The following is a 12,743-nucleotide window of genomic DNA, read 5'->3' as shown; positions in this document are numbered from 1 at the left end:
CAAGGAGCAGGAAGCGGCACAGCTGAACTCCCAGCACCTTTTTAAGGCGAAGAGGGATTGAAAGGGGAAGAAGGTTGAAAACCGTCAGAAAACGGTACAGTAGTTTCCGTTCAATAACCCTTTGGCTGAAAAATCCCAAGCCATTCAAGGATTGAATACTGCTTCCATATCGGGGCCCCCAGAACTGGATAAAAGAAGAAATGTGTTGCTGAATAGGACAATTGCTCGCTCACTATCCAGGACAAAGCAGCCCACTTGATTGGCACCCCATCCACCACCTTAAACATTCATTCCCTCCACCACCGGCGTACCATGGCTGCAGTGTGTACCATCTACAAGATGCACTGCAGCAACTCACCAAGGCTTCTTCGGCAGCACCTCCCAAACCCGCGATCTCTTCCACCTAGAAGGACAAGGGCAGCAGGCGCATGGGAACACCACCACCTCCAAGTTCCCCTCCAAGTCACACACCATCCTGACTTGGAAGTATATGGCCGATCCTTCATCGTCGGTGGATCAAAATCCTGGAACTCCCTCCCTAACAGCACTGTGGGTGTACCTCCACCACACGGACTGCAGCGGTTCAAGAAGGCGGCTCACCACCACCTTCTCGAGGGCAACTAGGGATGGGCAATAAATGCTGGGCTTGCCAGCGACACCCACATCCCAGGAACGAATAAAAAAAACATCAATACCTTTCCTGTCCCTATCTACGTTATCAATACTACTGACTTAATATCTCTTCCCCCACCTCCAAAGTTTCCTCTTGTTCCTCCTGAGCTCTGAGTATTCCATCCTACAGATTCTTTGTCCTCGCTGCATTGCCACTCTGTTGAAATCATGGCTCACACCATGGCAACTCCTGCCCCCACTCATTAATGACCTTTTCCTGTTCCTAAAAATTCTATTCTTCTCATTTTTATGTCCTTATAATTTCAGACACTTGAGATGTTCCTTTGTCTGCACGTACATTTATTTCTTTGGCTGGCTATTTATCTGTAATAACGCAATAATATCGATCGGCTCACCTTCTCCAGTCGTGCAGTACTGTAAAGCTCCAGGTCAAAATACTGAGGTATTTGCAGAAGGTTGACTTTAATCACTTTCTCTCCATCAGTGGAATACTGTGGAATTAACACAGAACACTGTGGAATTAGCTTCACCAGACTCTATTCCAGTTGACCACAGGCCCAATCTGTTATCTCAAATGGCATCACAGGTCTTAAATTGCCTTTTCTTATTTTTTCCATCCAATTTTTTTTCTCCTCCTCTCCTGAAGACACGAAGGTTGATTCTCCTCTCTGGGCACCGGAGAGGAAACAGCTGACCGGCCCGGACTACAGGCATAGCTTGAGTGCACTCCAGGAGCAGGCCTGGTAGGACTTTGCGCCTGTAAGTCAGGGCAGAAACAGGAGCGCGGCTGCAGGCTTGCGAGGCCTCCCACTGCACGCCTGGCTGCTGCCGCTGAGCTGAAGCCAGAAGACCCCAGGGGCCTTTACCTTGTCCAGAAGTGGTGGGGAGAGGAACAGGAAATTTCCAAGATTTGCCTTTAGGTCTTCAATCGGCCTCGGGGATCCCTGCAGACCTTCCAAGAAAAAGGCCCTTGCACCAACGTTGTGCAGGCATTCCTATGCTGGGGCGCCCAATGGTCACACTGATCGGAGAGTGAGACACGAGGCCAAAAATGCCCTCTCCTGCCACATTATAATAGAAACGCTCGACTCTTAACTGCCCTCTGGAATGGCCTAGCGAGCCGCTCAGTTGTATAAGGTGGCTCACCACCTCCTTCTCAAGGGCAATTAGGAACGGGCAATAAATGCTGGCCTTGCCGGCGACGCCCACATCCCAGGAACGAATTTTTAAAAAATGTTTAAATGCCCGGTTACGTTCATTGGGAAATCCCCAGAAAATCTTGGGGCTGCAAGGGGACGGGTGAGGGGAACAAGCTCCTTAAATACAATAGCAAAATACTGCGGATGCTGGAAATCCGAAATAACAACAGAAAACGCTGGAAAAACTCAGCAGGCCAGGCAGCATCAGTGGAGAGAGAAACACAGTTAACGTTTCAGGTCGAAGACCTTTCGTCAGAACCGGAAAAAAGCAGGAAATGGAAAGCAAGTTTAGGGGCTGGGAAAAGGGGGAGGGTTGAAAGAACAAAAGGGAAGGTCTGTGATTGGATAGAAAGCCGGAGAGATTGAGAAACATAGAAACATAGAAGATAGGAGCAGGAGTAGGCCATTCGGCACCTCGAGCCTGCTCCGCCATTCAATGCGACCATGGCTGATCATCCAAACTCAGTACCCTGTCCCTGCTTTCTCCCCATATCCCTTGATCCCTTTAGCCTTAAGAAATATATCCAACTCCTTCTTGAATATATTTAATGAATTGGCCTCCACTGCCTTCTGTGGTAGAGAATTCCACAGGTTCACCACTCCCTGGGTGAAGAAATTCCTCCTCATCTCTGTCCTAAATGGCTTACCCCTTATCCTTAGACTGTGACCCCTGGTTCTGACATTGAGAGACATTAAGAGATATTCAAGGCAAGAGGAGGTGGTAATGGGACAGGTTAAGGAACAGAGGGTGGCTCTAGATGAGGTGTGAATTGCGCTGGCAGAGTGAAGGACAGCTGCCCTGTGGGAGGGAAGAAAGAAAGGCCAAACAAAAAGTGTGGATAAAAAAAAGAAAATATATATATGTGATAGGGGCCAAGGTTACAATCTGAAATTGTTGAACTCTATGTTGAGTCCAGAGGGCTGTAGAGTGCCTAATCGAAAACTCATTAAATAACTAGTTTCAGCCCCTTCTCCTCTTCCCTGAGCCTGGTGAATGCCAGTTCCCACTGATTCATGCTGGGGTTCGGTTATGTGGGAGGCAGGTACCTCCCCTCTCTATTGTTTACACGTAAGCCGAGACTGTAAGCAAGGTGGGCTCTTCCAATGTGGAACCCAATTTGATCCTGTCCTCACTCAATGCCCCCACACGCTGTGCAGCAGGAGTTTTACGCGGCGGGTTGTTGTGATCTGGAATGCAATGCCTGAAAGGGGGGTTGGAAGCAGATTCAATAGTAACTTTTAAAAATGGAATGGGAGACATAGTTGAAAAGGAAACATTGGAAAGGCTATGGAGAAAGAGCAGGGGAGTGGGACTAATTGGATAGTTGTTTCAAAGAGCCGGCACAGGCACGATGGGCTGAATGGCCTCCTTCTGTGCTGTATGATTCTATACTTACAGATCAGAGGTCAGGAGTGGAAACACTGGCTGATTATCCCATCCGTAGCCCAACAATGCAATGTAACGTCGCACAGTGATTTGAAAGGTTCCACACAGGCCGCTCACCAGCTATCACACTGTAAATACCGCACACATGCAGAAATTTAAAGGGACCGCGCATTAAAAGGAACAGGCTGCGCAGAACAACGCACAGCTTCCAGGGAACATTGGTCCCAACTGAGATCAGTAGCCTCAGCACAGTCTGGGAATCGAGCCTGGGACTCTCTGGGTTCTATGGCTCGTGCCGCCTTTGCCAAGCAGGCCATGGGGGCAAGCTCCAAAACTGCATTTTCAAGGAAATACAATTAGAAAAACAAATGACCCAGCTGCAGTATGAAGTCCTACACATACCTTAGCTAAGAGCTGTGGAAGGACCACAATGAAATGTTCCGTGAGCTTGGCCCGGTCATCGATCTGTGATTTTCTCTCCTTTGCCAATTGAACCTAAGAATCACAGCGAAAGATAACATAGGTCCATGTTGTAAGTCTCGGTGTACCAGGTAGAACAGCCATAGTTAGCTTTTAAAATATATATCCACAGATCAGTACTCATTCTGCAATAGCTATGCAAGGTCAGGTCTGAAGCAGTAGAGACATTACCTCATTGACCGTCACTGAGAAGAGATAAGAAATATAGTAAATCAGTCGAGGAGACCGTAGGGGAGCAATGGTATGAATAGGCTTGTGTTGTGCACTGGGAAGAGATAAGCAGAAATGCCATAACTGATGCCCACGGATGCTCATTAGTGATAACAATGAACTAGAAACATGTGATTGCGCAGACTCGTTGACGGGAGATTAACTAGACATAATTAGAATACGTTGACATAATGGCATTACATTAGGAGGACATGACTAAACATATAAAAAGGTCCAGACACTGAAGCGCCTTGGGGAACTTCCGTCTAGTCTTGCCGAGGCTGGCGCAAGCAGTCAAGACGGCATACTTGTGATCTCCTGAAGGAGTCCTCAGTATGTGAGTATAATTGGTACATATACCTCATATACCCTGTATGTTAGCCTCCTCCCACCCTGCTTCATCTCACCCTATCAACATAACCTTCTATTCTCCTTTCTCCCTCATATACTTATCTACCTTCCCCTTAAATGCATCGATACTATTCGCCTCAACCACTCCCTGTGGTAGCCAGTTCCACATTCTAACCACACTCTGAGTAAAGAAGCTTCTCCTGAATTCCTTATTGGATTTATTAGTGACTATCTTATATTTCTGGCCCCTAGTTTTGGACTCCCAGAGATGTAAAACTGTATACCTCTTTATCCTTCAATCTACAAGATTTTAAAACTCTGTGTATTTTGCAACATGTTCTGCTTTGATATATAAAAAACATAATGGGCCGGATTTTCCGACCCCCACGGGTGGGTACGAGCTGTGTACACACCTGTAGGGGCCTCGCAAGTGCCGGTTTCAGGCATGCGAAGCGCATGCGCTAAAACCCGGCACTTCCGAGCTGTCAAGAATCCTCATGACAGATCCTCCGCCTGCTCTGGAGAAGGGCCTCTGCGGGTGAGAGTTCCGCTTTCTGCACAACCTCCGCCTGCTGAAAACCCTTAAAAATCTTACGCCTGATAAAAGCACACGCAAGGCCTGCTTTTACCAGCATAAGAGATTAAAAAAATAAAATAATACATTTTTTTCACTCATTTATAATTTTAAAATACTTTTAAAAAAAGGTAAGTTTATTTTTAGCCCCGTAAAAAACATTAATTATTTTTTTCAAAAAATTACATTTTTGTTTAAAATATTTGATTTAATGTAATTTTAACTAATTTTAAATACGTGTTTTTAAAAAAATGTATTTAATGTTTAACTGTGGTTTTTGAATTAATCCCCATTCATACTTTTGACAGATCTGTGCGGAGAGACCCATCAAAAGTGTGCTGGGGGATTCCCTTCCTTGATTGGTTCCCCGTGGCCCACGTGACCACAGGGGCGCTTGCGAACCACCTGTGCCCCTGGGATACCTGGGCCTCTGCGCGCGCACCAGGAGAGGCCCAGGATTGCAAGTGTCGGGACCTACGGAGCCAGCAGGTAAGTGCGTAGATTTTTTCCGGCCCTCTGTCTCTTTAATAAATGGAAGTTTCACCTTCTAACCACTCTCTGGGTAAAGAAGTTTCTCCTGAATTCCTTACTGGATTTTTTTAGTGGCTATCTTATATTTCTGACCCCTAGTTTTGGATCCTTTCACAAGTGGAAACATCTTCTCTACGTCTACCCATTAAAACCACTTCATGTGTTTAAAGCTCTCTATTAGGTCATCCCTCAGCCTTCATGTTTCTAGTGGAAAGAGCCCCAGCCTGTTCAGTCTGTCCTGAAAGTTAGAACCTCTCAGTATTAGTTCTAAGTACGATTGAGACATCGTTTGCAACCTACTCCTAGGCCTCTGCCAATGTTGCTTAGCAACCAGTCACGTGGAGGCGACCAAGGGCCCTGGCGAATAAAAAAAATGTGATCCCCATGTTGTGTACTGTATACCAGTCCAGATGGGGCTTTAAATGAAGGCATTTAAAAAAAAAATCATTTATGGGATGTGGGCGTCACTGGCAAGGCCAGCATTTATTGCCCAATGCTAATTGCCCTGGAGAAGGTGGTGGTGAGACGCCTTCTTGAACCGCTGCAGTCCGTGTGGTGAAGGTACTCCCACAGTGCCGTTAGGGAGGGAGTTCCAGGATTTTGACCCAGCGAGAATGAAGGATCAGCGATATACTTCTAAGTCAGGATGGTGTGTGACTTGCAGGGGAACTTGGAGGTGGTGGTGTTCCCACGCGCCTGCTGCCCTTGTCTTTCTAGGTGGAAGAGGTCGCGGGTTTGGGAGGTGCTGCCAAAGAAGCCTTGGCGAGTTGCTGCAGTGCATCTTGTAGATGGTACACACTGCAGCCACGGTACGCCGGTGGTGGAGGGAGTGAATGTTTAAGGTGAAACTAGGAAATGAAGTGATAAGAGACTAACCTTCTTCCCTAAACACCTGCCTCCAGGGGGATGTCCTTCTGCAGCTTGTCGTATTGCGCTCAGCATAATTTCAGCCAGTGCTTTTTTCTGTAAGTTAGTTAAGGCTGGAAAATAAAAGTACTTTTAAATTGCAATTATTTTGAACTGACTGCAAGGATTCCAAGACTCGGTCCGCAAACAGCTTCCTTACCTTCCTCCTCCGGGTCGTCCCCTCCCAGCAATAAAGCCGACATGGACTCCCAGTCCTTCAGTAGGACTGCTGAGCAATCCCAGAGACTGTCAACGAGGTAGGCTGAATGTGCGCATCCCTAAAGAGAACAAGGAGCAAGCATTAAACTTCCAACTGCAATGGAGCTCATTTGCTCCCGGGATATAATGGGGCCGATTTTCAACTTGACCATTAGGCCTAAAACGGATTGGCCGCCCGGTGTAGAAATCGGCCGAATTTCTCTTCGATTGATTTACCCTGACTTTCTGTCGCTCCACCATCGGCGGCCATGCCTTCAGCTGCCTGGGGCCCTGAGCTCTGGAATTCCCTCACTATGCCTCTCCGCCTCTCTCTCCTCCTTTAAGTCACTCATTAACACCTACCTCTTTGACCAAGCTTTTGGTCACCTGCCCTAATATCTCTTAGCGTGGCTCGAGGTCAAATTGTGTCTGAAAGCGTTCCTGTGCAGCGCTTTGTAAAGTGTACAAAGACCAAATTAATTCAAATGAGAGTAAAACAGGCGAACAAACCTATCAATTAAAATTCCGCCCCCCCCAGATCGATTCAAGACTTGACCCCTGTATCTGGTGACACTCATCTTGCACCTCTCTCACACTGCTGAATAAGATTGTCATCCATTGGGTGATTCTTCTCTCATCTCTAGTCTCCATTCTCTCTATCACCATTGCAACCTTTCTATCGATATTATTGATACTATTGTGGGCATTTTTCCCTCAACTTTCCTATCCTGTTCCCCCCAAATAGGCCACCCTGCACGTCTTCCTCCTCCCCGCATCATCACTGTTGAAAATAAAACCCGTTGTTGCTCCAATTCAATGGCCGCGATTTTATAAACCTCGGCGGGTCCGTGGTGGACGACGTCGGTGGCGGGTCCCGACTCCGCTGCTGTCTCCATCCCGCTTTGTGAAATTAATTTCCCCTGATTGGGCTTGCTAAGCTCGCCCAGTGCGTTTCCCGGCCAATTAAAAGGAAGCGGATCTAGTGACGTCATTTGATGACGCGTCATCAGCCGGTTTCCTTAACGGGACCGTGGCCAACTTTCTTTTGACGTTTGTGCTGTCAGTGTTCTACAGCATTGAGGTGCTGCAAACACTGACAAGCACTGCACAGAGGTGCAGGGCTGCACACAGGCTCTCCCATGACTCCCTCCGTATGCTTATAGAGGGAGTCACAGCACACAGGGAGGTCCTCTTCCCTTCCCATGGGCAGAACAGACCTCCCCAGGAGATCAACACAGCTTAGTTGCACATTGCACAGGAGGACACAAGCAGGGATGTGGTCAGGAGGACCTGGGTGCAGTGTCGCAAACACTTCAATGATCTCAGTAGATCACAAGTTGTTAGTACAAAGCCACACTGAACCTCATCCTGCTGTGCCCCTCATCACTCTGCCTTCCCTACCCTACTCCTGCACATCCTCACTCACACCCAACTTACCTTGCACCTCCACCCATCCCTCTCTATCTACATTATCACTTCCCCATCTCACTAGCCACCCCTCACACTCACCCTCATCCTCATGCACAGCGGGAAACCGGTGGGCAACCTGTCAAAGCCAAAAAGCTGGGAAAAAACCATTGAAAAGTGTCTGTCACCAAGCCACCAATGATTTTAATTGTCTCCCCCGCCGCTGCGTGTCGGGCCTGCTCAGCGCTCACAGACCCGACATTGGGGAAAGGCGCATGGCGGCGGGTTGACAGAGGGGTCCCAATTCGCTGGGGGGAAAAAAACACTTTCCCACCCGACCCGCCACCTGACCACCCCCCCCCCTACAAAACCCAGCCCAATCTGTCCCAGGCCCTGTGTAATTTCTTCCCTCCTTGGTCTCCCCCTCCAATTTATAGGCTTGGCCTCACCTAATCTCGACTTCCTGCTTTACTTTGTCTTCTCTCCTAGACGTTCCAACCTTGGTGATGTCCTGCACTAGGCGTGACCCTACACCTAAGGTTCTCACTAATAAAATACGATAATGGATGAAGAACCAGAAGAAGAATCTTCCAACTCCATGCTGCTGATGGAAGTAACAATGGGAACAACGCTCCTTGCATTTTAACCAAAGTAATAATTCACCATGTCGGCCTACAACTTCAGTGAGAAAGGTTTAATATTGTAATATATCCTAACCATTAATCTCACCTCGCTCTTCTGATAGAAGTTCACAAGAGTCCTGATGTGGTTGATATTACAGATGGGTTTCTCCGTTCTCTCAGGCATTTCATCTTGCACTTCAGACTCCTGACTGCAAAACAGCCTAAATACAAATGTTTTCCATTGATTGATGCATCTGGTATTTCTTTGTCAAATAGGACCCCCTACAAATATTGACACATTCTCGGGTCCCCCTACAAATATTGACACATTCTCGGGGACCCCCTGTAAATATTGACACATTCTCGGGGACCCCCTACAAATATTGACACATTCTCGGGTCCCCCTACAAATATTGACACATTCTCGGAGACCCCCTACAAATATTGACACATTCTCGGGGACCCCCTACAAATATTGACACACTCTCGAGACCCCCTACAAATATAGACACACTCTCGGGGGCCCCCTACAAATATAGACACACTCTCGGGGACCTCCTACAAACATTGACACATTCTCGGGGACCCCCTACAAATATTGACACTCTTGAGACCCCCTACAAATATAGACACACTCTCGGGGACCCCCTACAAATATAGACACACTCTCGGGGACCCCCTACAAACATTGACACATTCTCGGGGACCCCCTACAAATATTGACACACTCTCGGGGACCCCCTACAAATATAGACACACTCTTGGGGACCCCCTACAAATATTGACACACTCTCGGGGACCCACTACGTAAAAAAGTTTTTCCTCATGTCGCCTTTGGTTCTTCTGCCAATCACCTTAAATCTGTGTCCTCTGGTTCTCGACCCTTCCACCAATGGGAACAGTCTCTCTCTATCTACTCTGTCTGGACCCCTCAGGATTTTGAATAATCTTGGAACTCCCTCCCTAACAGCACTGTGGGAGTATCTTCACCACACGGACTGCAGCGGTTCAAGAAGGCGGTTCACCACCACCTTCTCAAGGGCAACTAGGGATGGGCAATAAATGCTGGCCTTGCCAGCGACGCCCACATCCCGTGAACGAATATTTAAAAAGCGGCAGATCGGCACAGCCACGATGGGCCGAATGGCCTCCGCCTGTGCCATAAACCTCTAGGAGTCTATGACTCTACCATCACCATTATGTTGCCACAGTGTAACTGTATAATTGCTTCCCTCAAATACTTCAGTGCCTTTCGCACATCCTGCAGATGGAGCTACTCCCTTCTGATTTTTATCGGCACTTGAATTTGCCCGCATCAACTGTACAGAAAAGAAAGAAAGGCTTGCATTTATATAGCGCCTTTCACGTCCACCGGATGTCTCAAGGCGCTTTACACTCAATGAAGTACTTGTGGAGTGTAGTCACTGTTGTAATGTACATAAAAGACATGCACATACATAGGAAGGAAATAAATCGTAGCCAAAGTTTCCCTCTGCTGAATTGCCCCCAGTAAGACAAACACTATTTTTGAATCCTTTTAAACCCCAGCCATGTTATTATCCACTAAGAATTATATATTGATGGCCGATATCAGATGCTTCCAGCACCATTGGCATCCACACTTGAGGCCTTCCGAGACCGGTGGGCACCACGGGGACTGGAGTGCATCATCACCCTGGCAAACCAAATTTTAATTTGATTTGCTAAGTTTTATTTAAAGTTCTATTTAATTTACAGTTAATTTGGTTCAATAAAAGAGGACCATTGGCATCCCCTCTTCTCTCCTCCTTGCCTCCCAAGCCAGCGACAGCACCTTACGACTTCCTATATATAAAGGCTAGGGCTGTGGCGCTGGCTGTACTGCACGAGCGGCCTCGCAGCTGAGCATCGCCAGACATCCGCACTGTCCAGCAGAGGTCACCGGAGAGCAATCAGGAATGGCTAACTTCTCAACTCTTAGCTCAGGGACCAAGGCCAAAAGCACCCCATTGGCCCCTCCAGCTGAGATGGCGATTTTAAAAATAAAATTCCTTAAAGTCACAACTCGCAGCTTAAAAACTGTTGCCTGAGGTAATTTTCTAGGCCGGGTGTGGCATCGCTGCGAGACTGTGGCAAGTTGTCAGAAGCTGCCACTATGCTTTCAGGTCAATAATGCTGTAAGTTATATAATGTTGTCATTGATGTTACAGCTAACACCCGCCGCTCTTTGGGTAGATATTGGACCCCAGTGCGCCCACTTTAAGGGTGTAAAACAGTTGCAACGAGAGCCAGTTTTGGGGACCAACGTGCTGCGCCTCACGGACGCCAGCAAGACGTCCAACCCAATATTGGACGGGGCCATTTTTTCAGGCGTCCCCAGGCGCTCAACCCTCACATAGGTTAATGTTCTCCTGGCATCACAGTCCCCGCGATCGGCTCCTCCTCAGTTGCTGCTCTCCTTCTGGGACTTGCCTTAGGACAATGAAACTGCAAGAGGATGCTTGGGCCATTATTGTGCCAATGCAGAAGATCTTCACTTACTTTCTGTGTAGGAATTCGCCAGCCGCCAAAGCCACAGGTCTATGTGCTGAATAAACAAAGTGATACAACTGTTGACAGTCCCTTGCAGTTAATGCCTCCTCACAGTTCCTACGAGATATTAAGAAACAGGAGAAAAAAAAAAGTCCATTCATTTTATTCCCTGTGGTCATCTGCACATTTTTTTGCAATCGAGGCAACATTTTTAAAGCGATCGTAATATGCGCAGGAATTGAAACGTTCCCGTGTAATACTTTGGAACTGAAATAAAGGACGTCCAGACAATAACCCAGGTATCGTCAGTCAGAAGTCTGACCTAAGCATTCGTGGACTAGATAAGGGAATATCGGCCAGAGTCCCAGCTCCTGATCGCTATCCCGTGATCCCTGCTGCAAAGTGTATGGATATTGGGCGAGGAGAGATTTAGGTCCTTCCTTGATGCCCTCCCCTCAGTCAGATAAGTTGCTATTGTTCACTGTGTAAACTGCTGGTACACATAAAACCGAGCTCCACCCGGAGTCGCCGCCTTGAAATGATGGCGAGAGGAAAGGGGAGGTAATTGGAAAAAGGAGAAGCTAACATCAGAGGATATCTTACCTGTTGCAAGCGGGTTGAGTTAGGCCCTTCTTGCATATTAAGTGTCAGCCTTGGCTCAGTGGTCGCACTCCCAACTCTGAGTCACAAGGTCATTGGTTCAAGTCCTACTCCAGAGCATGTAATCTAGGCTGATATTTCAGTACAATACTGAGGGAGTCTCCCAACCTCCCCGCCCCCAAGTGGTGCTATCCTCCCCCCCCCCATTCTTTCATTCCCCTACCCTGCAAACCCTCGTTACCGCTGAAGAATCTTAGGACAGCATCCCCTCATAAGAACATAAGAAATAGGAGCAGGAGTAGACCATTCAGCCCCTCGAGCCTGCGCCGCCATTCAATAAGATCATGGCTGATCTTTGACCTCAACTCCACTTTCCTGCTCTATCCCCATATCGCTTGATTCCCTCAATATTCAAAAATCTATCGATCTCTGTCTTGAATATACTCAATGACTGAGCCTCCACAGCCCTCTGGGGTAGAGAATTCCAAAGATTCACCACCCTCTGAGTGAAGAAATTTCTCCTCATCTCAGTCCTAAATGGCCGACCCCTTATTCTGAGACTGTGACCCCTGGTTCTAGACTCCCCAGCCAGGGGAAACATCCTCCCTGCATCTACCCAGTCAAGCCCTGCAAGAATTTTGTATGTTTCAATGAGATCACCTCTCATTCTTCTAAACTCTAGAGAATATAGGCCTAGTCTACTCAATCTCTCCTCATAGGACAATCCCCCCATCCCAGGAACCAGTCTGGTGAACCTTCGTTGTACTCCCTCTATGGCAAGTATATTCTTCCTTAGGTAAGGAGACCAAAACAGTGCACAATACTCCAGGTGTGGTCTCATCAGGGCCCCTCCCGAGGCCATCACTTACCTGTGAGCCGCTGTATCATGTACACCAAGCAGGGGCAGTGCTCAGATATGGACACTCCAAATGTCTGGGCTCATGTGTGGTACATGATGTATCAAATAATCGTTTGACCCCTGGGCTTGTCACCATTACCGAGATAATGGCATGTAAAGACACAATTGGGTTTGTAGCGAGTGAGGGATTACTCATGGGAATTAGGGATTGATGAAGGTTGCAGATCTGAAATGTCAACTCATCCCTTCTCTTATAGAATGGGGTCTTTGGCAC

The 12,743-nt window shown here is 47.6% G+C and overlaps 1 protein-coding gene across 2 annotated transcripts in view; it reads right to left on the bottom strand.

Moving 5' to 3' along the window:
* LOC147112076 (cohesin subunit SA-2) overlaps window positions 1–12,743 on the bottom strand; it is a 137,645-nt gene that overhangs the window by 50,861 nt on the left and 74,041 nt on the right. For both annotated transcript variants that reach the window (XM_085999588.1, XM_085999587.1), the window contains exons 14-19: window positions 11,020–11,127; window positions 8,606–8,720; window positions 6,432–6,549; window positions 6,242–6,345; window positions 3,622–3,714; window positions 1,029–1,124 (exon numbers count right to left, since the gene is read on the bottom strand). In XM_085999588.1, coding sequence (XP_085855714.1) covers window positions 1,029–1,124; window positions 3,622–3,714; window positions 6,242–6,345; window positions 6,432–6,549; window positions 8,606–8,720; window positions 11,020–11,127 — 634 coding nt within the window. The remainder of the gene's footprint in view (window positions 1–1,028; window positions 1,125–3,621; window positions 3,715–6,241; window positions 6,346–6,431; window positions 6,550–8,605; window positions 8,721–11,019; window positions 11,128–12,743) is intronic.

This window comes from Somniosus microcephalus, chromosome 10 (genome assembly GCF_052327205.1).
Source record: "Somniosus microcephalus isolate GS21.2 chromosome 10, FLI_Smic_1.0, whole genome shotgun sequence".
NCBI lineage: Eukaryota > Metazoa > Chordata > Chondrichthyes > Squaliformes > Somniosidae > Somniosus > Somniosus microcephalus.
Note: the sequence above shows the minus strand (reverse complement) of the source record. Positions and strands in the feature narration are given on the sequence as shown.